Source organism: Macaca mulatta, chromosome X, assembly GCF_049350105.2.
Source record: "Macaca mulatta isolate MMU2019108-1 chromosome X, T2T-MMU8v2.0, whole genome shotgun sequence".
NCBI classification, from domain to species: Eukaryota; Metazoa; Chordata; class Mammalia; order Primates; family Cercopithecidae; genus Macaca; species Macaca mulatta.
Window position 1 is genome coordinate 142306993 of NC_133426.1, and position 27813 is coordinate 142334805.

Genomic DNA, 27813 nt, shown 5'->3' on the forward strand with positions numbered 1-27813 from the left:
GCTCAGAGGCATTTTGAGCTGTGCTGGGGCCTCAAGAGGGGAAAAGAAGATACATATTGCCGACTGTATTAATCTGACTGTGCGGGTATTGCTGAAGAGATGAGGGCGGACAAACAATTCTTTCTGTGCAGTACATTTGTGAAGATTATCTTCATTTGGAACATTTAAACCAATGAGCTTGTCGAGGTTTGTCTCTCAGACTTGCAGATAGGTAGATGAAGCTTTGGCACAAAAGACATTTCTCCATGCAAACCCCCGCCCCCCAGTAAATCCAGACTTCTGGAATGTGCATCTTTCAAGGGTAGCAAGGAAAGGTAGTTGTGTGCCTCAGGAAAATGCATGAACTCAGGCTTATTTTTCCTTTGTAAGAGAATACAGTTTTGAGCCTGCGTGTAAAATATCTCTGCTCACTAAGATTCCTAGTTTTTAGACGTATTAGATGGCTTTTATATTTCATATATTTTGCATTTCATTTGCAGTGCGCCTTAAGCCACATTGGCCAGATAAGCTATACATTTCTATGTAATTTTCTGCATAACAGTGTGTGATTTACTATCCTCAACAAACATTTATTGATAAACCTTCTATGTATTATGCTCAGAAAATACAAAGAGGTGTAAGATCTTTGCCTTCAAGGAACTTGTAGGCAGATCATATAAATAAAATAATGGCATCTTAAATTTGGTTAAATGCCAAATGAGTGTTATCGAGTTAAAGTAATGAACTGATCACAGATACTTCTTTTATAGAGGGACATAGTATGATGTGGTAATTAAAGGTACAAGGCTTTAGACCAGAGGTCAGCAATTTTTTTTTTTTTCTGTAAAAGGCCAGGTGGTAATGATTGTTGACCTTGTGGATACGTAGATCTCTGTCTCTGTTGCATTTTTTCTTTGATTTTTTTTTTTTTTTTTTTTTACAAAGTTTGACAAACATAAAAACTATTCTTAGCTCTCGGGCCGTACAAAAACAGACCAAGGGCTGTAGTTTTCCAACCCCTGCTTTAGAATCAGACCTAGATTCCCACCCCACTCTGCCCATAGGTATGTGTGATCTTAGACAAGTCCCTTACTCTCTTTTACCATCATCTATACTTTGGGGATGATGATAGTAGGATTACTGTGAGGAAGACATGCTTTTAGACTAGTAACTGACCCTTAAGTAAATGCCCAAGAAATGATAGCTGTGCTATTATTATTATTCTTGCTGTTAAAACTGCATTTTCTCAGATTAGGCCCAGAACAACTCTTTTAATTGGTCAGTCTCATAAGTCAAGGGACAAATAACAGTCTTTTTAATAGAATCAAATAGGGGCTTTGAATTGCCCTGGATATATTTTCTCTTTGGTAGCTGATATCACTAACCTCATCTAACTCTAGGACTGAAGTGGAAAAGAAGGATTACTGATTGCATTTTGTGAGGTTTCTAAGTTAATAAAAAGTGATAGAGTACCTTGGTGTTAATATTTTTTGAAGGAAAAACAAGGGTATCTCTTGTGGACTGTAGAGTGCGAGAGTGTTAGTCTGGGAGTCAAATCTGGAGTTGACTTGGCGTTCTTTAGCCTATCCTATTTTCTCATTGTGGGCAATGGGTGCTGTGGACCAAACAGCCTCCTAACTTAACTCGCAAGTCCAGTTTGAGAATAGATGGGATTGGGTCAAAGTATTTCCTTCCTTCCTTCCTTCCTTCCTTCCTTCCTTCCTTCCTTCCTTCCTTCCTTCCCTCCCTCCCTCCCTCCCTCCCTCCCTCCCTCCTTCCCTCCCTCCTTCCTTCCTTCCTTCCTTCTTTTATTTTTGTGGGGGGTCAAAGTATTTTCAATACCATGAAAATTGAAGTTTTCTTTTTCTTTTTTTTTTTTTTCTATTTTTGATAGAGTGTTGCTCTGTTGCCTAGGCTGGAGTGCAGTGGTGGGGTCATAGCTCACTGCAGCCTCAACGTCCTGGGCTTAAGCGATCCTCCCACCTCACCCTTCTGAGTAACTAACTACAGGTGTGCACCACCACACCTGGCTAATTTTTTATTTTTATATTTGTGGAGACGCGAGTGTAGGGGGGTCTTCACATGTTGCCCAGGCTGGTCTCAAGCTCTTGGGCTCAAGCTCTCCTCCCACCTTGGCCTCCCACAGTGCTGGGATTATAAGTGTGAGCCATCTTGCCTGGCCAGAAATTGAAATTTTCTAGTCCTATTTAATGTCTGTCATTTTTCTTACAGCTCTCACAACATCATGGCTATCTTATTATTAATAATATATTATTTTAAGACCTTTATTTTTCAGCATGACTCTGGGGTCAAAATGGAATGCCTAAACCTCTAAGATTCAGCCCACCAGTGATCTTATTCCTGTGATATTGGGTTAGCTATGTAAATCCTGGAAAATGCTATTAAAAATGAGCTTTTCCTTTATCTGAGAAGCAAGAGTAAAAACAGTTTAAATTGCCAAAGTAGTCAGTTTCTAGATTGTAATATAGACCAATTGCTCCAGTTACAAACACACAATCGCAAAGCACCCACATGTTTTGCTCATTGGGCTAGCTTTCTTAAGAAGCTTAAAAGTGAGTCACTGTTAGTAAAGTTGCCGAGGTAGTTAAAATTTAAGTCTGAAAAGTGATCACTCACTATGGTGTGCTTATAGATGGTGTAAAAAGCAAAATATGGCAGAAATATTTGTTTTGCCTTAAGCTTAAGGCATCCGGAGTCTGAGGCTTAACCAATGTGATTCATCAATAAATATTGATTAGATGTCTATGATGTATGGGATATGATGAGAAATACATGTCTAAGCCACAGTATCAGCCCACAAAGCACTTATCATCTAATGACTATGGCTCATACCTTATTTCTCATCATATCTTTCACAAAACTAATCTGTAGAAATTGTATCAGTTTTGGTCACACTTAATGCCCTAGTGATGTTCTTCCTATATTTTTTGACTATCAGAGGCTTCAGGTGTGATTGGCTGGAAGAATGGGCTGAAATCCATGAGGAAACCAGTCGCTGCCAACTGGGAGAATCACACATTAGTGGGGCCTTGGGTGATGCTGAATTTTGTATCACTGGGGGAGTTTTCAGCACAGGAGGGTCAGAAATGTGTAGAAGGGGTAGGACCTCTCTGTTTTGTGAAAGATATCTCTTTGTGGTTATGTTTTTCTGTTTTTGTTTTTGTTTTGAGATGGAGTCTCGCTCTGTTGCCCAGGCTGGAATGCAGTGGCGCTATCTGGCTCACTGTAAGCTCCGCCTCCTGGGTTCACACCATTCTCCTGCCTCAGCCTCCAGAGTAGCTGGGACTACAGGTGCCCGCCACCACGCCCAGCTAAATTTTTTGTAATTTTAGTAGAGACGGGGTTTCACTGTATTAGCCAGGATGGTCTCGATCTTCTGACCTCGTGATCCACCCGCCTCGGCCTCCCAAAGTGCTAGGATTACAGGCGTGAGCCACAGCGTCCAGCTGTGGTTGTGTTCTTTGTTGCCTGTTAGTGGTCATTTAAAATTTCATAATACAAATATTTTCTGTGCCTCCCTCTATGTAGGAGGCTAGAAGTTTCTGCTTTAGCCTCTTAACAAAGCACTGTTTTTGTATCCCTTCACTGAGAATTGCTTTGACTCTCTGACTAGGATTTGGCCTTTTAAAGAACCCTTGTTAACTTTATCTGTGAATTTTTTTCAGATAAATCCCAATTTTTCAGAGGCTGGTGCCATAATAAAGGGATCTTGATTTTGTTTCCAACCTAAATAATTATTCTCCATGCTGTTGTTTTATTGACCAAAGTATGTGTTTCAAATTTGCCCAAGTGCTGAGCTCTCCTCGGGGTACCCAGTGATGCTTTAGCATAGGTTTGGGCTGACAGTAGAACCAGTGGGCACTCGGGAGGCGGAGGTTGCAGTGAGCCGAGATCACGCCACTGCACTCCAGCCTCAGCAACAGAGTAGGACGCCGTCTCCAAAAAAAAAAAAAACAAAACAAAACAAAACAAAAAAAACCATGGTTGGGCTTGGGGACATGGAAAGAATTTATGCTGCCATTATTAGTATTTGTAGTAGCTTGTCTGTGATTTTTGCATGTAAATATAAGAGGACAGCTTTTCCTGAGCCTCTTAATTAGCTCTCGTGGAATAGTAGAGAAAAGAGCTGTTTCTATCTCATACAGGCAGAACGACTGGATCTACAGGCTTTTCTAGGTTATGTCTGTCAAGCACAGTTGCTATCTAACAGTCAGTTTTTAATTTTGTTTTTGGAGGTAAGATTTTTTAAAGGGTGTCTTTCGTTTATTTTAAATTTGAACCTTTGTTTAAACGTTTTTAAAGTTGGTGTCATTATATTACTGTTCAGGAATTAATCATTACTACTCTAAAAAATATATGTGACTCTAAATTGACTAGAAAGATCACTCCTCTCTACTCCCTCCCTGCTTCCTGGGCAACTACTGCCCTTTTTTTTGGACAGAGTTTTTGCTTCATTGTCCAGGCTGGAGTGCGGTGGCATGGTCTCGGCTCACTGCAACCTCCACCTCCTGGGTTCAAGCAATTATCCTGCCTCAGCCTCCCAAGTAGCTGGGATTACAGGCGCCCGCCACCACCCTCAGCTAATTTTTGTATTTTTAGTAGAGATGAGGTTTCACCTTGTTGGCCAGGCTGGTCTCAAACTCTTGACCTCAAGTGATCCACCCGCCTTGGCCTCCCAAAGTGCTAGGATTACAGGTGTGAGCCACTGTGCCCGGCTGGCAACTACTGCTCTTATACCTCCTCATTTCTGCTTCATCACTTCTCATTTGGGTCTGGTTTCCACCCCTGCTACTCCACTGAAACTGCTCTTATCGAGGTCACCTATGGTCTCCTTGTTGCTAAACCCAATGGATACTTCTAATGCCTGCCTTACTTCACTTTACTGTAGCATTTGATAGTTTTTGTCACTTCCTTCTCCTCAAAAATGAATTTTTTCCCTTTCTTCCTGACTTTGCCACCACTGGTTCCTTTTTTTTTCCTACACCTGTGGGGTTTTCCTTCTCAGACTCCTTCATCAGCTCCTTCTCCTCTAGCAGACCCTTAATGTTGGCTATTAATAGATCAAACCCCAGATCTATATCATGGTCTTCTTCCCATTTTATTTGCTCCCCTGGCGATCTCATCTACATCTGACTTCAACCATCTTATGACTGCACAGTGTATAACTCCAGTTGAGACCCCCGGCTTTAGCTCCAGATACCATATACTCAACTATGCCTGTGTCACAAGTACATCCAACTCAACCTGTCCAAAACTGAACGTAGCCTTTTCCCCTGTAAATCTGTTCATCTGTATATGTTCCTTACCTCATTGAATGGCCTTGCTATCCCCCTCGGTGCTCAGGCCAACTTACCTACCTGGTTACCAAGTCAATTAAGGTTCCTCTTAGTCTTTCATCTCCCTTCCTCACAGTCTATTCTACTCAGTCAATAAATCTTACTAAAATACAATACCTTCTTAAAATCCTTCTCCCCTCCTGTCAGTACTCTCTTAGGTTAGGACCTAAACTCCTATTGCCTGAATGCCTGCAGTAGCCCTGTATCTAGCCTTTTAGACCCTCTCTAGTCTAGGCCAGTCTTTCTAAAGTAGAAATCTGATATCAAGCCTCTGCCTTCCATGACTTCATTTTACTTTTGGGATAAACTTCAAATTCCCTTCTCCAACAGATAAGATCTTTTATGATTCAACTCCTGCCAATCTTTCAAACCTCAACTCTTGTCACTTTATAAGCCGGCCATACTGAACTACTTGATTCACTGGATGGGCTGTGTTCTCTCCATCCTTGACTGGATATGTACTACTATTCCCCTACTTGGAATATACCTATTTCTTCTAGTTTGTTACCTGCCCAGGTGACATCTCCGGAAAGACTTCCCTAATGTCTTACTCCCCCAGGCTTGGGTAGTTGTCTCTTTTCTGTTTTTATAATACCTTGTGTGTGTGTGTATGTGTGTGTGTGTACGTGTGTGTGTGTATGTGTATATATATATGTGTATATATATATATATAGCATTATGATTGTCCAAGTTTTCCTTGAAGGAGGGACCTTGTTTTCATCTCTGAACCCTGGAGGCCTACCTAGCATAATACACTCATTCACATATTAAAAGAATAGCTGGCTAGTCAGAATGAAAGGCAATAGGAAGGTAAAATGCAGTTAGTAGTGGTATACTATGCATCTTGGAGTTAAGGAAAGTTCCAGAAGTTTAGGTTTTATTTGTAGTTGAGGTATGTCCATACAATGAAATATCATTTGGCCATAAAAGTAAATGAGGTTCTGATCCATGCTACAACATAAATAAACCTTGAAAATATTATGCTGAGTGAGAGAAGTCAGACACAAAAGGCCATATATTGTAGGAGTTCATTTGTATGAAATGTCTAGAAAAGGCAGGTCCATAAAGAAAGAAAGTAGATGACTGGTTGCAGGGACCTTGGATTTGGGCATGGGGGAATGGAGAGTGACTGCTAGTAGGTGTGAGGTTCTTTTTGGAGGGATGAAAATGTTCTAGAATTAGATAGTGGTGATTGATATCCAACTTCGTGAATATACTAAAGACTACTGAATTGTACAGTTTAAAAGGATAAACTTTGGTGTTCGAATTAGATATCAGTAAAGCCATTATTAAACAATTACAGTTGATCAATGTGGTTTTATAGGGCTGGGCATGGTGGCTCACGCCTGTAATCCCAGCAGTTTGGGAGGCCAAGGTGGATGGATTACAAGGTCAGGAGTTTGAGACCAGCCTGGCCAACATGGTGAAACCCTATCTCTACTAAAAATACAAAAATTAGCCGGGCGTGGTGGTGTGCGCCTATAATCCCAGCTACTCGGGAGGCTGAGGCAGGAGAATTGATTGGACCCAGGAGGCGGAGGTTGCAGTGAGCTGAGATCATGCCACTGTACTCCAGCCTGGGCAACAGAGCAAGATTCCATCTCAGGAAAAAAAAAAATTAGTTTTATAGTACCTAAAACATTGTGCATATTTGAATGTCAATAGGATGATCCAGGTATAATCTTAGCAATCTGTATGTCATAGTGCCAGATTCAGGACTTCTATTCCATGTTTTGATTTTGAAGCAGATAATTTAAAATTAAAATCTGATCTTTTAGAAGTAGAAGAACTCAATCAACCTACAAATATTATTGACTTTTCAAGTTGTTAAATGTGCATTATTTGGCCAACCATGTGCTTTGGGAATAAACTTATGAAGTGCATTGTTTAAGTCTTATAAATTGATGGATGGAGGTGAAAAACACATTTCTTTTTCTTTTTCTGTTTTATTTATTTAATTTTTATTTTTTTGAGACAGAGTGTTGCTTTGTTGCCCAGGCTATAGTGAAGTGGCATGATCTCGGCTCACTGCAACTTCTGCCTCCTGGGTTCAAGCAATTCTCACACCTCAGCCTCCTGAGTAGCTGGGATTACAGGCACCCGCCACCACGCCCGGCTGATTTTTTTGTATTTTAGTAGAGATGGGGTTTCACCATGTTTCCCAGGCTGGTCTTGAACTCCTGAGCTCCCAAGCAATCCGCCCATCTCGGCCTCCCAATGTGCTAAGATTACAGGCATAAGCCACCACGCCTGGCCAGAAAACACATTTCCAACATGATTGCACTGTCGAGTTGGGACACATTGGAGTACATTCTGTCTACAGATGATGTGAAGATATTTTCTCCTTTTGTTACCTTCCTCATTACTTGTTTAGATATTGATCTAGAAATGCAGCGATCTGTGCTGCTGTCCTAGGGAATGTTTTTCTCTCCTGTTTCACTGGATTATATGAAGACTGGGCTGTTTGTTGTATGAATTTAGTAATACTTTAAAACTTAACTGCTTTCCATCTAAAAATCAGTTCTGACCTACAGGGAACTACCATAAGAGATTTTCTCTTATTCATAGTTATGTGTGGGGTACAAAAGAAGTGATCTCTGTTGGCAAGAAGAGCTTATGTTGTTCTTTTTTCCAGGTCTTTTGGTGGGCCTTGTGCTTCGGTATGGCATTCACGTTCCGAGTGATGTAAATAATGTGACCCTGAGCTGTGAAGTGCAGTCAAGTCCAACTACCTTACTGGTAAATGTTAGTGGAAAATTTTATGAGTATACGCTGAAAGGAGAGATTAGTTCACATGAACTCAATAATGTTCAAGATAATGAAATGCTTAGAAAGGTAAGTTCTTAAAGGAAATGTTTGAATCTTTTTTGTGTCTAACTAGCAGCAAAATGATTCAGGAGAAAATAAGTAATGGATTTTTAATGATATTTAAAATAATGAGTCTTTTTAAATGGAGTAAAACCTGAATTAACAAATGTAATAATGTAAGGAAATGGATATGGCTGTACAACTCATTTTCTGATTGAGGCTAAGTAGTATAACTCTTTTTTGTTTCACTCTAGGTTATTTACAGCTTGTTGTGATAAACGGAGACTGGGATTGAGTTAAGCAGAATTTATAAGCGTTTCTTTCCATTTGCAGATGGTCCTTATAGTTTTCTTTTTCTTTTTATTTATTTGTTTTATTTTTTCTGAGATGGAGTCTCACTCTGTCGCCCAGGCTAGAGTGCAGTGGTGTGGCTCACTGCAGCCTCTGCCTCTTGGGTTCAAGCAGTTCTCCTGCCTCAGCCTCCCAAGTAGCTGGGATGACAGGCGCCCACCACCACGCCCGGCTAATTTTTGTATTTTTTAGTAGAGAGGGGGTTCTACCATGTTGGCCAGGCTGGTCTCCAACTCCTGACCTCAAGTGATTCCCCCGCCTCGGCCTCCCAAAGTGCTGGGATTACAGGCATGAGCCACTGTGCCCAGCCGATCCTTATAGTTTTATAGTACTTCAGCACGTTGGCTTTATTTGATAATACCTAAAATATTCTATTAATATTTCTTTCAATTCTTTCTTGCCTTGCTTGTATTCTATACTGATCACAATTTAATCTTTCTTTGATTCACAATCTGACACAACTTCAGGGGCCCTAAGTGTGAGTCTGAGGTATTGTACCATGCTGTGCATAAAGCTTTATGTTAGAGTTTGGGTTGCAGTTGTACTCGCTCCCAGCCATCCCTGGAGCTGCTTTCTCCTGTCTCCCTCATAGGTTTATCATGGGGTTTCTCAGTGCTACTTTGATCATATCTCTTTGTTTTCTCCTGCCCTTTGCTGTTTGCCTTCACTTCTGTCTGCTACACTGGCAGGACTTCAGGACTTGACTTTTTTTTTTTTTTTTTTTGACATAGGGTTTTACTCTGTCACCCAGGCTGGAGTGTAGTGGCATGATCTCAGCTCTCTGCAACCCCCGCCTCCCAGGCTCAGGCGACCCTCCAACCTCAGCCTCCTTAGTAACTCAGACTACAAGCACGTGCCACCATACCCAACTAATTTTTGTATTTTTAGTAGAGCTGGGGTTTCACCATGTTGTCTAGGCTCGTCTCAAACTCCTGGGCTCAGGCGAACCACCCACCTCAGCCTCCCAAAGTGCTAGGAGTGCAGGCAGGACTTGACTTTTATAGCTACTTGGTTGTGTTTCTGACCATATTTAATGCTTTTAAAATTTCATATGAACTTGAGGTTTACCTTGCAGCAAGAGTTCTTTCCACCTGTGGAAAATTCCAATTCCTTAAAAGTTTTAGTAAATGAAGTTTTAGCATGGGTTTGTGTGTAGCTGCTTTGTGTTCATGTCACATTCTGCTGCAGCCTTATGAACAGAAGGGGGCATTTACATTTTTATGGTGACTAGATCTTACAATGAGTGGACTATCGGAAGTAGAAATCTGAGCCGTACAGAAACTTTTTACTACAATATTATACACCTTTAGAGATGTTATCTATGTAAGAAATCTGTTTCTTTTTGCCAGCAATAATACTGTACTCTTAAGTTTTATATTACCAGTTTGGGGTTTCGTTCATTCATTCATTTATTTTTGGGACGGAGTTTCGCTCTTGTTGCCCAAGCTGGAGTGCAGTGGCACGATTGTGACTCCTCCGCCTCCCAGGTTCAAGCATTTCTCCTGTCTCAGCCTCCCGAGTAGCGGGGATTACAGGCATGCACCACCATACCTGGCTAATTTTATATTTTTAATAGAGATGGGGTTTTGCCATGTCGGTCAGGCAGGTCTCGAACTCCTGACCTCGAGTGATCCACCTGCCTCGGGCTCCCAAAGTGCTGGGATTACAGGCGTGGGCCACTGCACCCAGCCAGGTTTCTTTTATTTAAAGCAAAAATAATGTTCATCCTTTCTCTTATTTATTTATTTATTTATTTTTTGAGACAAAGTCTCACTCTTTTGCCCAGGCTGGAGTGCACTGGCACGATCTTGGCTCACTGCAATCTCTGCCTCCCGAGTTCAAGCGATTCTCCTGCCTCAGCCTCCTGAGTAGCTGGGATTACAGGCACGTGCCACTACACCCGGCTAATTTTTGTATTTTTAGTAGAGATGGGGTTTCACCATGTTGGCTAGGCTGGTCTTGAACTCCTGACTTCAGGTGATCCACCCACCTCGGCCTCCCAAAGTGCTGGGATTACAGGTGTGAGCCACTGCACCTGGCCCTATTTTTAACTTTTTGTTTGTTTGTTTAGCTGGAGTCTTGCTCTGTCACCCAGACTGGAGTGCGGTGGTGCAATCTCAGCTCACTATAGCCTCTGCCTCCCAGGTTCAAGCAATTCTCCTGCCTCAGCCTCCTGAAACATTTTTTAATCGCATAGTATTTTAATACACCTTCCACAGATAGGCCTTAACTGATTGTTCCAATGCTATCTCCTGGTCGTTTGGTTGAGAAGTAGAACAGAAGCTATCCCTTTTTTTTTTTTGGAGACGGAGTCTCGCTCTGTCGCCCAGGCTGGAGTGCAGTGGCCGGATCTCAGCTCACTGCAAGCTCCGCCTCCCGGGTCTACGCCATTCTCCTGCCTCAGCCTCCCGAGTAGCTGGGACTACAGGCGCCCGCCACCTCGCCCGGCTAGTTTTTTTTTTGTATTTTTTAGTAGAGACGGGGTTTCACCATGTTATCCAGGATGGTCTCGATCTCCTGACCTCGTGATCCGCCCGTCTCGGCCTCCCAAAGTGCTGGGATTACAGGCTTGAGCCACCGCGCCCGGCCCAGAAGCTATCCTATATGAAATATTTTAAAGTTAACACAGTAATGTTCTTGCTTTTGACTAGTTTAACATTTAGTATTTTTTCTTTTTGATCATTTGATAATGGAATATGAGGTCTTCTAGGGAATTGATCTAAAAGAACTCTTTATTTTAACAGGTTACTTTTGATCCAGAAGTATTTTTCAACATATTACTTCCTCCTATCATATTTTATGCAGGTTATAGCCTGAAAAGGGTAAGTCCTTTTGTCTTTCATATACTTTGAATAATCTGAAACTCCGTGGGCTTTGTAATATTTGACACTTCAGAAATGGGCTGTTCTTTCCAGATTCCCTCCTTTCTCCTCTCCATACCCTTTTTAGATGTTAAAATTTATACCTGTACAAGAATGCTTTCTCTTATTTATCCTAGTGAATAATGCATTTAGTCCTAGTGAATAATGCATTTAATATTAGCATAGCATAGAAAACCTTTTCTTTTTCAAATAACTGGTAAGTATTCTAACAGTGTAACTTTTTTTTTTTTTTTTGTCAGAGACATTTTTTCCGAAATCTCGGGTCTATCCTAGCATACGCTTTTCTTGGAACAGCAATTTCTTGTTTCGTTATTGGGTAAGTATTTGAAGCTTAAAATACTTTGTAGCCTTCAAATTATAATTTTAAAATCATATATTTTTGATTTATGCAGTGTTATATTCCTGACTGGGTCTAAAGACTTTTGCAGTATTCTCATAGGTAATAAGTTGTTTGAATTTTCCTTAAGACCAAAGTATTACCATATTTCAATGACATGAATTAAATTTGGGATTAGTCACAAAGTACTACAGTAAACCCATCTTCTTATTCTTACTTTATCCTAATTTTTTTAACAGTTGATATTTTTTTCTAAAGTAGGACTGTGTTTATTGAACAGGTCAATAATGTATGGCTGTGTAACGCTGATGAAGGTAACGGGACAACTTGCAGGAGATTTTTACTTTACAGATTGCCTACTGTTTGGTGCCATTGTATCAGCAACTGATCCAGGTATGTTTTATATGAGTGGAGTTTACATACTTGAGGTACATTGTTTTGCAGTCAAATACATGTGGGTTTTTCTTTCTTTGAGGTGTAGAATTCATGATTAGGTACTTCCTTAGTACTATACTTTCTAATTGTGGAGGAAAAAACAAAATTCATGATTCCTTTTGGCTTCAGCACAAATTTGTTTCCTTTTACTTTTTTTGTTTTTATTACATTTGCCTATTACTGGTCCACAAGTTGATGCTGTTTCAACAAGGACCGTAAGGTACTTTCTTCAGAAATTCATGTTGGTCTTTATCCCTAGTGATTGGGTATAGAAGAAGATGAACTAGATTATAGATTAGTTTAAATGGGTAGTAATTATATGTTTCCATTCAAGCTTTTAGAAAACCAGTTCCCTAAAAATCTTTGTTTCTATTCAGCTGTATGCATTTAACAGTAAGAAAAAAATGTTTAAAAATGATTGTTAGAAGGCAGTTGTGCTAATACAGGTTTGATTTGTAGTCATTGGAGGACTTTAATATACATTAAAGAATTGTTTTTATAAAATTAGCTTTATGATTGTACAGTTGTTTGTTTAATATTAACACAACTTGTTCCCCTGTACTTTTAGTGTCAGATCTTCTAAAAGTTGTGTTCCAGAATGATTTTAATTGTACTGAGTTAGGGTTTGGTTTTCCTGATAGAGTATTGGTAAACTTTTTTTTTTTTTTTTTTTGAGACGGAGTCTCGCTCTGTCGCCCAGGCTGGAGTGCAGTGGCCGGATCTCAGCTCACTGCAAGCTCCGCCTCCTGGGTTTACGCCATTCTCCTGCCTCAGCCTCCCGAGTAGCTGGGACTACAGGCACCCGCCACCTCGCCCGGCTAGTTTTTTGTATTTTTTTTAGTAGAGACGGGGTTTCACCATGTTAGCCAGGATGGTCTTGATCTCCTGACCTCGTGATCCGCCCGTCTCGGCCTCCCAAAGTGCTGGGATTACAGGCTTGAGCCACCGCGCCCGGCCCGAGTATTGGTAAACTTAACAGCTACATTCAAATTAGGAATTTGGAGAAGATACAGAATGGAAAGGTTGGGGTAGGAACACAGACTGATGTTTTTGAACTAAGGATGGAAGTTTTCTTTTAGCATGCTTTAAGACTCATTGAAGTTCATTTTGTTTTGCTTTTTAACCTTGTAAGTTAATCATCTTTAATTGTCACCCAGCACAATTAAAGGTAGAATCCTAAGGTTATCTCTGAATTCCTGTGTTAACTCTGATAACACAGGGCTTTGTGGGAAGGAGAAAAATGTGTTCAATACTCTATGAGAGATATTTTGGCTGGGCACAGTGGCTCATGCGTATAAATGCTAGTGCTTTGGGAGGCCAAGACTGTAGGATCACTTGAGACTATGAGTTCAAGACCAGCCTAGGCAACACAGTGACACCCTGTCTCTACAAAAAAAAAAAGAAAAAAAAATAGCTGAGCATGGGAGTGCATGCCTGTAGTCCTAGCTAGTTGGGAGGCTGAGGTGGGAGGACCACTTGAGCCTAGGAGTTTGAGGCTGCAGTGAGCTGCAATGAGGCTGCAGTCTCACTCTGCCTGGGCGACAAGAGCAAGAACTTGTCTCCAAAAAAAAAAAAAAAAAAGATTTAAAGATTAGTTAGAAGGCCATTTTAGAGAATTTGTGTAGTTTAGCATTTTTAAAACTGGAAATTAAATTGCTTCCTTAAAGACCACCAAGGCTGTCCTCTTGTTGTTTGTAGCTACTCCCATTATCAACATGAAGGTAGGATGGTTTTTGCAAGGAGCCAGTGGTCTCTGGCTTCTGTGTCCTTTCATTATAAGCAAACTTCTCAACTTTCAAATCCTATGAGAAATCTCATTCCATTGGCTTGGCTACATTATTTCAACTTTCTGGTTTTGTTTGGTAGGACTATTGCCTGAATAGCCCAAGCAAATATCTTTTGCTTATATAAAGTTGAACTGTTATTTTTTTCTGAATTATGTAGGCACTTGCCCCATTTCTATTATTTTGCCATAGTTAACTTGCTCTTAGGTGGGTATTTGTTTTCTTATTTCTTTAAGAAATTCTGCACTATTGCTCTACTCTCCTTCTCCCTTGTCTTGGTGAGCTTTGGTATCAGTATATTCCAGCTGCAATGCTTTGTAGTAGAAACTAGAACTTTTAAAATGTACTGGACATGGTGGCTCATGTCTTTAATCCCAGTGACTCAGGAGGCTGAGTCAGGAGGATCACTTGAACCTAGGGGTTTGAGGCAGCAGTGAACTGTGATTGTGCCACTGCACTCCAGCCTGAGTGACAAAGCAAGACCCTGTCTCTTAAAAAAAAATTAAATAAATAAAATGCAGGTTTCTTGTTTTTATGATTGGCATTTGAAAAAGCTCTCTTGGCCGGGCGTGGTGGCTCACGCCTATAATCCCAGCACTTTGGGAGGCTGAGACAGGTGGATCACGAGGCCAGGAGATTGAGACCATCCTGACTAACACAGTGAAACCCTGTCTCTACTAAAAATACAAAAACTTAGCCGGGCGTTGTGGCACGCACCTGTAGTCCCAGCTACTTGGGAGGCTGAGGCAGGAGAATGGCGTGAACCTGGGAGGCGGAGGTTGCAGTGAGCCGAGATTGCGCCACTGCACTCCAGGCTGGGCAACAGAGCAAGACTCTGTCTTTAAAAAAAAAAAAAAAAAGGCTCTCTCACCTCTGGTTATATTAATCTTTCATGTCCGCTTGGGTTTCTTTAGTAACTGAGCTATGTGACTTAGTAATTAAAGTTAAAATATAACTTCAATCTCATCTGATTTTCTGAGATTTCTCACATAATTGCTTTCCTAAAAGGAAGATTTATTGTTTTTCTTCTTAAGCTGGAGTATCCTCATAGTTGGCTTCTTATTAAGACAACTACAGCAGCTGTAATTCTGGTCATAAATTTTACCCCAACCAAAAACTAAACCTATGTTTTCATTTCCTACTGTCTTTGCTAAACCTTTGTGCTTGCAATTTGTAAGTCAAGTACAAATGAGTTGTAAGGCCCAAAGAAACACAGTTTGCAACATTAGATTCTTTTCATAATCTTCTTCTTCATTAAAGATTAATGACTACATGGTCTATAAGAAATTCTGAATATATTCTTTGTAAGATCGAGGAAGGTGGGAAAGAAATGTACAAGACATGATTATTAACATCTGCATGAAGAATGTAGGTCAACTCAGTTCTTCAAGTTTACTTTCAGCCATTTTTAAGAGAGAGAGGAGAAGTTTGTGCAGGTACACAATTAGAAAGAAAAATATTTACATAAAATTACAGGATCTTTAATATGGTAAGAGAATGTTTATTACGATTGAATTCTAGGAGGAAGAAATGAATTTCTAAATAACTCTTATAGTCATCTACTGAGGAGAATATGTTATACTTGTAATGTCTAAGTATTCCTCTGACTCTTTTTACTTGCTAGTGACTGTTCTTGCTATATTCCACGAGCTTCAAGTTGATGTTGAACTCTATGCACTTCTTTTTGGTGAAAGTGTCCTCAATGATGCTGTTGCCATAGTGCTGTCCTCGTAAGTGTTTGTTTTCTTATTATATTATGAATATTAAGTGTGAGGGTACTAGGAACTGAAAGTCACGTATTGAATAAAGTACATTATGAATGGAAACATTTGGAAGAATGAGGCATTTTTTTCCCTCTTGAAAAAATCCATATTTTATAGATAAATTGGAAAATACAGGGAAGAAAAAAATATGTACTGCCACCACCTAAAGACAATTACTGTAAACATTCTAGAACATTTCCCTTTTCTATGTATGATATTGTTACATAGTTGTGATTGTAGTGTCTATATAATTTTGTATTCGATTTTAACATTACAACATGAACATTTTATTTTTTAAATTAGATTTAATATTTTCTTTTCTTTTTCTTTTTTTTTGGAAATAAGAGTCTCACTCTGTCACACAGGCTGGAGTGCAGTGGCGTGATCTTGGCTCAGTACAACCTCTGCCTCCCAGGTTCAAGTGATTCTCCTGCCTCAGCCTCCTGAGTAGCTGGGATTACAGGCGCCCGCCACCATGCCCGGCTAATTTTTGTATTTTAGTAGAGATGGGGTTTCACCATATTGCTCAGGCTGGTCTTCTCCTGACCTCAGGTGATCGACCTACCTCAATCTCCCAAGGTGCTGGGATTACAGGCGTGAGCCACTGTGCCCGGCCTTACTTTTTTCTGAATACATAATATATTCATGTGGCTCATAAATCAAAACCATGTAAAAAGTTACACACAGAAAATTTACACTCTTACATCTGTCCTCATCCACCTGTCCCCCTACTTTTTTTTTTTGAGGTGAAGTCTTGCTCTTGTTCCCCAGGCTGGAGTGCAATGGCACGGTCTCGGCTCGCTGCAACCTCTGCCTCCCAGGTTCAAGTGATTCTTCTGCCTCAGCCTCCTGAGTAGCTGGGATTACAGGCTCCTGCCACCACGCCCAGCTAATTTTTGTATTTTTAGTAAAGACAGTGTTTCACCACATTGGCCAGTCTGGTCTTGAACTCCCGACCTCAGATGGTTTGCCCGCCTCAGCCTCCCAAAGTGCTGAGATTACAGGTGTGAGCCACCGCGCCTGGCCTAGATAACCATTTTTATTAGTGTCTTACCTATCTTAGTATTTCTTTATTCAAATGCAGGCACAACTGTGAATAAATAGTCTCGTTTACCTCTCATTTCTTATTTTCAAAGTCACACACTGTCTATCTTCTGGAGAACTTTGCATATGAGAAGAGTGAGTATTCTCATTCTTTGCAGCTATATAGTATTCTGTGTGTGAACTGCATTATTGTTTATTTGCTCAGTCTCCTATTGCAGCACATTTGAAGGGTTTTTAATCCTTTGCTGTCCCAAACGGTGCTGCAGTGATTAACCTTGAACTTACCTTGTTTTATACATGCATAGGTATATTGGTAGGCTGAATGCCCCAAAGTGAGGTTGGTAGGTAGGATAAAGGGTAAAAGCCATTTGTAATTTTGTTCGACATTATTAAGTTGCTCATCAAAGCACTTTGCACTTTCACCATTAAATTACTGGTCTGTTTCCTCACAGTTTTGCCAGCAGAATATTTGTCAAACTTTTATATTTTTGCTAACTTTGATAATTGAGAAATACCTCATTGTAGCTTAATTTGTGTTTCTCTTATTTGACATAATCACTTCAAAGCATTTTAATCTCTAGAAGTGTTAATATATATTATAGATAGGTAATTATATAATATATTACTTATAACAATTTAATTGCAGACAATTTTGAATGAGCAATATTTTTTATCTAATTATAGAAAATACTATACATGTTACTATAAGGTGTTTGCAGGTTGAAGAATGAGTCTGAACCTCTGAGGAATTCAATCCTGCCTCCCTACTCTTTTTTTTTTTTTTTTTTTCTAAGACGGAGCTTTGCTCTGTCACCCAGGCTGGAGTGCAGTGGCACAATATTGGCTCACTGCAACCTCCACCTCCCAGGTTCAAGCAATTTTCCTGCCTCAGCCTCCTGAGTAGCTGGGACTACAGGCATGCACTACCACGCCTGGCCAATTTTTGTATATGTAGTAGAGACAGGGTTTCACTGTGTTGACCAGGCTGGTTTCGAACTCCTGACCTCAGGTGATCCACCTGCCTCGGCCTCCCCAAGTGCTGGGATTACAGGCGTGAGCCACCATGCCTGGCCCCTGCCTACCTACTCTTATTAGGCAAATATCTAACTCTATGGGCAGTTGCCTTTACTTCATACCAGAACTTTCTGTGAGAGAGAAGTAAGAGCCCTTCACATTTTCTCTTTATTTTTATTTCTCTCCTTAATTTCCACTTTGTTAGTTATGAAAGAGTAAAACATCACTGGCTCTGTTTTGCATAGCCTGATTGTCTTCTGCAAAGTTGGAAATTATTATTTCTGAGATGTAACATTAATCCCTTAAATGCTGTGTATGAAGATATACAAAAGGCCATATCCTTTTTTGTGAATGCAGTATATGTAAATATTACCCCCTCCCCACCATATTTATTGCCAGATTTTTTTGCAGCTGTCTGCAACTAATATAAATTTAACTTGAGAAATAAAACCTAAAGGCTGTAACTCATATTGATACTGAACTTTAGCACGTTCAGTGATGATAGGTGCAGAATAAGAGTTTTATATTATTTGAAGTAAGGGAGAAATGGATAGTGTGGTTGTAAAACATTTTATAAAAAATGGAGCAACAAAGATTGTTGAAGCTTCCAGTATGTAGGTACATGAGCGATTACCAGCAGTAAAAAGTGAAGAGAGTAGGTACAGGCAGTCACTTTTAGCATCGATTCCCTATCCTAGACAACTATTCCACTGTTCAATCATTTTACTAGTAACTGTTGTCTTGTCATTGCCCTAACGGCCTAATGGATTAAGAGTTAGAAAATCTCTGTTCTGGTCTTATCTTTAAATGATGTGCCCTGTGCCTTAGTTTTTTCCTGTTAATAAAATAGCCTATTTTCTGCATTTTAAGGAACAGTTGATTAGTGTTAGCGGAAAAGATAAAAACCCTCATTGAAAGATTTTGAGTTTGGGGTTATAAATAACCTATTTCCTGCAACGTCAGGAATAGTTGATTAGTGTGAAAGGGGGCAAAACTTCATTGAAAGATTTTAAGCTTGGGGGTGTACATACCAATGTTGGTGAAGAATAAATGCTAAAAAGAGAGAGCCAGCTGGGTACAGTGGCTCACACCTGTAATCCCAGCACTTTGGGAGACCGAGGCGGGCGGATCACCTGAGGTCAGGAGTTCGAGACCAGCCTGGCCAACATGGCAAAACCCTGTCTCTACTAAAAGTACAAAAATTAGTCGGGCGTGGTGGCACATGCCTATAATCCCAGCTACCTGGGAGGCTGAGGCAGGAGAATTTCTTGAACCCAGGAGACGGAGGTTGCAGTGAGCTGAAATCACGGCACTGCCCTCCAGCCTGAGCAATGGAGCAAGACTGTCTCAAAAAAAAAAAAAAAAAAGAGAGCGAGCCCTTTCCATAGCATTTCTCACAAAGGGCCATACTTCTCCTTCTCTTGCAGCCTTTCTCAAACAGGGTTTTCTGTGAGAGAATGAAGCCTTACGGGAAACGATTTGAGTGAGTCTTTTCTCATTTCACCTAAGGATGATAGCGAGTTAGTGCCATTTTAGATTTGTAAGAGATAATACGTTAACTCATTACAACCTCAGTGGGACTCTGGTGGAGAAGGACTGTATCTAGAGAGGAGCATAACAGATAAATTGTTAGCTCTGTCTTAATAGAGTTGAAAAAATGAGTTACTGCCCAAAAGCTGAAGGGAAAGCAGTTGTGTGCTCGCTGTGGGAGTTTACTAGCTGGAATGATCAGTGGTATGATGCTCATCATTCTTCATTTACCTTTTATGTGTTTTGAAGTGGGTTAGATGCAGATAATCTACTTTGTGTTGAATTTTCTTAGTTTGAGGATTGTCTGTATTCTGTGTAAGCAGCTTTGCATCAAGGGGAGGGAACCCAAAAGGAGTTCTGTTTGGCAGTTAACAGGTTAAGGCAACTCATCTTGAAGTTTATGTTGGAGGTTGTTTTTGTTTCTGTCTGATTTTTTTTTTCCAACTTTTAAGCTCAAGGGTACATGTACAGGATGTGCAAGTTTGTTACATAGGTATATATGTGCCGTGGTGGTTTACTGCACAGGTAAACCCATCACCGAGGTATTAAGCGCAGCATCCATTAGCTATTCTTCCTGAAGCACTGGTTTTTGTTTTGTTTTTAACCTATTGGAGTAGCAGTTCTTTTATTTTTATTTTTATTTTTTAGTAATACTTTTAATCCAGTGAGGGTGAAGTGAAATTGACTCCCTCATACATGGCTGCATGAGGTAGATCTATATGTATATTGTTATATTATGGTAAATAAAGTATATGTAGTTAGAGGTAAATTATAAGTTGCATAGTATTCCACTGAATAGATTACTGTGATTAGCCTGGAGACCTAAATTCACATTAGTTTAAAATATGTTGTTTAGTCATTTATGTTTTTATAAAAGAGGATGTACAGAGAGATAATAAATGTGATAAACTGTTTAACTTCACTAATTATCAAAGATACATGCTAGGATCAGTAGCTATTTCTACCTATTCAATTAACAGGACATAACTTTTTTTTTTTTTTGAGACAGAGTTTTGCTCTTGTCACCCAGGCTGGAGTAAAATGGCACGGTCTTGGCTCACTGCTACCTCCGCCTCCCAGGTTCAAGCGATTCTCCTGCCTTAGCCTCCCAAGTAGCTGGGATTACAGGTGCATACCACTATGCCTGGCTAATTTTTGTATTTTTAGTAGAGATGGGGTTTCACTGTGTTGGCCAGGATGGTCTCGAATTCCTGACCTCAGGTGATCCACCCTCCTTGGCCTCCCAAAATGCTGGGATGACAGGCAGGAGCCACTGTGCTCGGCCAGAATTGTTAATGGTAATAGTTACTACTGGTAATGATACAGTACAGTCATTCTTACAATTTACCACCCCCCACCCCACCACCACATACACACACAGGATATTTCACAGTGTCTGGGGGCATTCTGGCTGTCATCAATGGGAGGGGGTTCCAACTGACATGGCCTAGTGGGTAGAAGCTTTCAATGCACAGGACAGCATTCCCCTCACCCCACCTGCATCACAGCCAACAAATAAATATCTGGCCACAAATATCAATAATGCTGTGGTTGAGAAACCCTGGTGTAGTAAAACTAGACCACTCATATGTTGCTGTTAATATTGAAATTGGTATTACCTTTTATCACTATTTGTGATAATGTTAAAATATATTTGTGGCAAAAATTCAAAGCATTTGACTCAGAAAGTAGAAAATTCCTGAAATTTCAGCTCAGAAATAACCACTATTAGGATTTTAATCCAGACTTTTTCCATTAAGATAGTAATATGCATATAAATGTGTTAATAATTTTTATAAACAGAAAAAGGCATAGTAGTATATATACTTTTCTGTAACTAGCTTTTTTACTTGGATATTATACTATATTAATACCTCTATTATCACATTAGATGGATGCATTACAAATTTACCTCTCCAATCCCCTATTGATTGATTAATATTTGGTGTTTTCTAATATTGTATTATTATGACTAGCATGGCAGTGAGCATATTTATGTGTAAATCTTTGTGAATCCCTGTGAATATTTCTGTAGGGAATTTTTTAGGAGTAGAATTGCTAGGTCAGTGGGTATGATCATTTAAAAAATTGGGAGATATTATCATATTTCCCTCCCAAAATGTATCAGAGACCTTTTGGAAGGCAGTGGAGCAACATGTAAAATGAGCCATAGGTATGGTAATAGTCTATTTTTAGAAATATAGTGCAAGGAATAGTCTAAAATATGTAAAAAGCAAGAAGGTGTTCTTTCAGTTATTTATAGTAGCAAAAATAGTAGAAGCAACTTTTAATGTCTAACAATGAGGAAATGGTTGAATAAATTGTCCTATATCCATTTGGACCATTGTGAAGTCTTAACTGTAGTTATAAAGACTATGATTTTTTTTTTTAGATGGAATTTTGTTTTTATTGCCCAGGCTGGAGTGCAATGGCATGATCTCAGCTCACTGCAACCTCCACCTCCTGGGTTCAAGCAATTCTCCTGCCTTAGCCTCCCAAGTAGCTGGGATTACAGGCATGCGCCACCACGCCCGGCTAATTTTGTATTTTTATTTTTAGTAGAGACGGGGTTTCTCCATGTTGGTCAGGCTGGTCTTGAACCCCCATCTCAGGTGATCTGCCCACCTCAGCCTCCCAAAGTGCTGAGATTACAGGAGTGAGCCACTGCGTCCGGCCAAGACTATGAATATTTTTATGTCATTGTCAGTTAAAAAAGCAGAATTCAAAATCACACATTCACTGTGATTACAGCTAAATAAGAATTAGCATGCATGTAACACAAAGAGGGGAAAGGAATACAGAAGGAAAATAAAATCGATCTATCAGGGTAGTGGAATGATGGGAAGATTTTTCCACCTCAACTGTACATTATATTACTTTCAGGATTTAAAAAAAACTATTCATAAAAAATGTTACTGCCTCAAGATAAAATATCAATTGATATGGAAAAGATGAGTTAAAATTTCAATCCAGAGGCCAGTGTCTGCCTAAGAAAGAACAAGCCTGTCATCTGCTCTCAGCCCATCATGTTTCCCATGTGCTCTTATACATTTTAATGATTAAAGAATGAAATAATGATTAGTGTGAATCTTGAATTTACGTGAATTAATCCAGGGAAAGCAACCTCAGGAGGCATAGCATAGATACTTTGTTCCAGACAGCATTTTGAAAAATACCACCAAAGGAAAAGAAGGTTGTATAGCAATTTTTTTCTTTTCTCCAGCCAGCTACTGTATTTTCATGTTATAATGGAATCAGGTCTCGTTCATGGTAGTAGGACCCTTTATGTGTAGGTAAGGTAGCCTAATGTTAAAGGCCATTTCATATTTATCAAAATGATATCAAATCCTCTCCAAAATGATGTGGTTACTTTGCACATTTAAACGTAAATGTTTAACATTTTCAATTTAGAGTGAGTCTCAGAAATTTCTGGATCCCATTATCAGAAATTAATATTAGTGCTATATTTCAATAAAATAAGTACAAATTAGGAGATTTTAGTTTGATCTTAGATTTTTTTTTTTAACCTGGGAGATATGAAAAGAACTTGTACGTGGTATAGCAAACACATTTTTCAGCCTTGAATCAGAAAAAAACATTGCAGCAACCACAGGGAGAATTCATTATATTTTTAGGAATGTGTTTTTCCTTCTTTTCTTTGACGTGATTTGTATGATGTTGTTGAGTCTGGACTTTTTATAATGCTGGTCTCAATTAACTGAGATGAGAACTGATTTAGTAACGGTAAGCACCGTTGCCAGAGACCTGCTGGCAACAGCAATTTTCTCAGGCATTTCTATTTCCTGGGTTGGTAACTGTTATAAAAGAAGCTTTTTCAGACCAGGTTTGGACTGTGAGTTCAAGATGGAGAGCATCTCCTATAATTGCCTGTCTTGGCCTGGTATAGAGTGACTTTCTTTCAGAAGCTTTAGGTGGAAGATCCAGCTGGTTATGCTGAAAGTACTGTTGAGTGGATTCTAATTCCTTGGGAGGTCTTTCGAGTGCTTTTTCCTATAATAGTCCATTTCAGTGAATGAATAGATATTAGGCATTTGGCCCATTCTGGTATTCTGAAAGTTGGAAGGGTCTGTCAGTTACCTTTTTTTCTCATAGGAAAAACAAAATGTGACTGGGTTGAGTATTGAATAATGTTCTTTATGTTCTTATGCCTCTACTGGAAACAAGTGGGATTTTTCATTAGTTTGTTCACATTAGTATGTTAAGGCTTTCGGACACTCAGTACTAGTAATTCTGAAATAGAATCACAAAAGAATAATACTGCACAGTATCTTGGGGATGGGGGAAAAAGCTTGGTGCAATTTTCATATAGAGGATTTTACAATGTTCTACCCTCCTGAAATTAACATTTAAGGAAAAGCCAAGTTTTCTTGCTAGCCAGACACATTGCAGGATTTTTGGGTAATTTTGTCCTTATTTTGGCAATTCCAATCAAAACATTTTTTTTCTTCTCCCTCTAATTTCGTCTTTCAAGCTCTATACTACATAATTTTTTTTTTTTTTTTTTTTAAGTAAAAGTTGCTTCCAGAAGTAAAAGCAGTCTCTCTTCTGTAGCTCAATAGTGGCATACCAGCCAGCTGGAGACAACAGTCACACCTTTGATGTCACAGCGATGTTCAAGTCTATTGGAATCTTCCTTGGAATCTTCAGTGGATCTTTTGCGATGGGTGCTGCTACTGGAGTGGTGACAGCTTTAATATCCTTTTGTTATATTTATCTTTTCTTGTTAACATAATGCAGTAGTCGAATGCTGTATTCCATTGTTTTTCTTAGTTCTATGATTAGAACTGTGTTAGAATTATTAATCTTATAACTAAGTACTTGGTTTGAAAACATTAAGCAACATAAAAGAACTGTATTGTTCTGTGTAGGGTTTCATGCCCTAAAACTTTCACTGCAAGCGTATAATTACAGATGGTATCTCTTTGAGGGTGAATTTTATAGTTGTAGATTAAATAACTATAAAGGTAGCCATATTCCAAAGAGCCTCTGGGTGTTCTGTGTTGCTGGTCAGCCTGGCAGTCTTTTGCTCTTTTTTTAATAGGACAAATAGGAAATGTACAACGGCGATGCCAAGTGAACAAAAGGTGGTTCCCTGGTTAGGATAAGTAAGAGTTCATCTCAGTTCTCCCGATTTTAACCTTTGTGCTCTAGAGCCCTGGACGGGCAGCTCAAAGGACCTGAGCTGTAGTCCTGGTACTACCACTAGTCAAGTTATTCTTGTGTTCATGCAAAGGCCATTTTATCCTGGACTTCACCACCATGCAATACATCCATGTCATAAAACTGCACTTGTGCATCCTGAATCTATAAAAACAAATTTTATTTTTATTTATTTATTTATTTTTTGAGACAGAGTCTTGCTCTTTCCCCCAGGCTGGAATGCAATGGCATGATCTCGGCTCACTGCAACCTCCGCCTCCCAGGTTCAAGCAGTTCCCCCGCCTCAGCCTCCCAAGTAGCTGGGATTACAGGTGTGCAACACCACACCCAGCAAGTTTTTTTGTATTTTTAGCGGAGATGGGGTTTCACCATGTTGGCCAGGCTGGTCTCGAACTCCTGACATCAGGTGATCCACCCACCTCGGCCTCCTAAAGTGCTGGGGTTACAGTCATGAGCCACTGTGCCTGGCCTAAAAACATGTTATAAACTCCCAACCCAAAATAAAAAGCCAGAAGGAATGTCTTGATCACCTGCTATATGTGCTGTGCTCTGTGTATCAAAGCTAAAGAAGACAAACATGACCCCTGCCTCCCTGCTGCTTTCAGTATAGTGGCAGACACAAACATGCTAGAAGCTTTGACACTTCACCTCTTTGGATCTCAGTGTAGGAAAGTGGAGGGTGGGGATGGTAGGAAAGAGGAATGGGACTAGATGATGTCTAAAGAGTTTCCAGCTCTAGACCGAGCATCGTGGCTCACACCTGTAATCCCAGCACTTTGGGAGGCCGAGGCAGGCGGATCACAAGGTCAGGAGATCGAGACCATCCTGGCTAACACGGTGAAACCCTGTCTCTACTAAAAATACAAAAAATTAGCCGGGTGTTGTGGTGGGCGCCTGTAGTCCCAGCTACTTGGGAGGCTGAGGCGGGAGAATGGCGTGAATCCAGGAGGTGGAGCTTGCAGTGTGCCGAGATTGTGCCACTGCACTCCAGCCTGGGTGACAGTGCGAGACTCCGAATCAAAAAAAAAAAAAAAAAAAAAAAAAGTTTCCAACTCTAAAACTTCTATGATACCTGTATAAAACAGATATCTTATTCTTAGTTGGTATACTTCAGCCTTTTTATAGGTGAACTGAGGCATAAAGCAGCAGTAAAAAGTGTTCTGAAGGTGATGCCAAGACAGGTAGTCTCTCTTCCCCATTACAAGTTCCTTGAGGGGAGAGAATATATCTTGTTAATCATTTTGTTGTAGTGCCTAGCTGTAGAAATGACTCTAAATTCTAGCCTGAGATTGGTCGTAACTTGGCACAGGCCCTTCCACCGTCAGCTAACAAATAGTTGTTCAACTAGTATAAGGGAGTGAAGTGCCTCAATTTCTTCATCATGGAATGAATGCTGTATATCACAGAGGTGGTAGCAGATCAAATTAGTGTAAATTCTCTTGGAAATTATATATTTTTATAAATGTAAATTGCTATAATTATGGAAGCTGTCTAGCTTTAGGTCTCAGATTAATAGAGGTGGCGTGTTATGGATCTGATCTGTTATTCCCATCTCTGTCCATCCTTTACTGCATGGTTTCTGGCAAGGTATGTGATACCCATGAAACAATTGGAGTGGCTAAGCCGTAAGGCTTCCTCACTGAAGGGAAGGCAGCTGACTCCTCAGTGAGATGCTCATTTAAAAAGTTTCCCCACTCTGGTGGTACCTTCTTATTCTGGGATTTTTGTGTTAGAGAAGCTAGAGGACCTTCTTTCATGGTTGCCTTGCTTAAACTGTCGTTTCTTTCTAGTCACACTTTTGTGTTACAAGATCTCATTACCAGCCTTAACAGTCTTACGTGACAAAGTTCACCAAATTACGGGAGTTCCAGTTGTTGGAGACAGGCCTGTTCTTCTTGATGTCCTGGAGTACCTTCCTCTTGGCTGAAGCATGGGGCTTCACAGGTAGGTGACTTGCTCCCTTTGATTGTCAACCCTTAAAAGGAGTGACTTTGCCAGTCAATTTTGCTCCAAGTGGATCAGCTCCATTAGTATTTGAACATACTTATTATGGTTGGGATTTAGGTTGTCACTTTAGAACATCAAAAAAATTTTCAGTGGAAGTGGTTCCTCTTAACAAAGTAAGTCACAAATGAGAATTTCCAGACAAAGCCTGTAATCTACTGTGAAAAAAGAATCTCAGTATAAAAGGTGGGAACCATCCTTTTATGTGAACTTGAAATTTGTTGTCTTTATAGGTGTGGTTGCAGTATTGTTTTGTGGCATCACACAAGCACATTATACATATAATAATTTGTCCACGGAGTCTCAGCATAGAACTAAACAGGTAAGAGGAACTTTATAGTTTGTGAATAGACTTTTCCTTCTTTCAGCAAAACAGAAGTCTTTTTTACTAAAAAAAAAAAAAAAAAAAAAGTCTTTGATCTGTTCAAGATGATATCTACTCATTTCAGCTCCTCTTTCTTTGACTCTAAAAGTAGGTGGGATTGGCAAACTGAAGAGTGACAGCATTTAGGGTGGAAATAGATCAGCAGAATAGCCAGAGACTATTATTATCGTGGCTTCAATAACCAGTGGAGTAGCTTCCCTTTCTCTCAGTGTTTTCCCAATTTAATGGCTTTATAGGGGAATGTTTTGGAAGCTCACTCTGGTTTTACTCGAACTTCTGTTGTGTGACGTAGACAAGATTAACTTCTGATCTGACCAGACCTACTAAGAGATGACGTAAAGAAGATTAACTTCTGATCTTACTAGACCTTCTAAGAGATGACGTAGATAAGATTAACTTCTGATCTGATTAGCCCTACTAAAAGAAGATCAACTTCCTTCAGTCTTTGCTCAGGTGCTGCAAAGCTACTATGTTTCCAGGAATGTCGGGACTAGTCAGTGGTCTGGTTTTATTTGGTACCAAATGATCAGTTGTGCAGGGTATCTGAAGGGAATTATAAAGGAGATAGAATAGAATTTTCTAGTCTTAGGAGGTATAGAGGACAAATACAGAACAAAATGTAATATCTGGAATAGAAACAGGTACATACTTGACTATGGCTATAGTGAGAAACAGGTTTAAATTTTGCCAAATGACAAGAAGGTTATGGGATTCGCCTGAAAAGGAGTGGTTCTAAAAGCAGGAGCAACAGTATTTCTTCTTCCTGCTGGAGCCACAAATTAAGTTTATGACCTATGCTTTTCCCCAGCTCCTCAAAAGAGATTAGGCTTTTTTCCCCCAAGCGTATACATTAGGGCTACAAATCTTTTTTACAAATTAATTCAGTGCAATAAGTAAAGAGAAGAAAATCAGCTGGCGGGGGGCAGGGTGGGAGGGGAGTCAGCATTTTTCCAAGTCAT

The 27813-nt window shown here is 39.8% G+C and overlaps 1 protein-coding gene across 29 annotated transcripts in view; it reads left to right on the forward strand.

The window, feature by feature from the left end:
• Positions 1-27813, forward strand: part of SLC9A6 (solute carrier family 9 member A6) — a 73970-nt gene that overhangs the window by 12850 nt on the left and 33307 nt on the right. For 9 of the 29 annotated variants that reach the window (XM_077989369.1, XM_077989354.1, XM_077989356.1 and 6 more), the window contains 8 exons: positions 7972-8171; positions 11240-11317; positions 11617-11693; positions 11995-12107; positions 15558-15663; positions 23857-23992; positions 26298-26409; positions 26703-26791. In XM_077989369.1, coding sequence (XP_077845495.1) covers positions 7972-8171; positions 11240-11317; positions 11617-11693; positions 11995-12107; positions 15558-15663; positions 23857-23992; positions 26298-26409; positions 26703-26791 — 911 coding nt within the window. Of the gene's footprint in view, positions 1-7971; positions 8172-11239; positions 11318-11616; positions 11694-11994; positions 12108-15557; positions 15664-23856; positions 23999-26297; positions 26410-26702; positions 26792-27813 lie in introns of all 29 variants that reach the window. The other 20 variants (XM_077989372.1, XM_077989371.1, XM_015128280.2 and 17 more) reach the window with 5 other exon arrangements.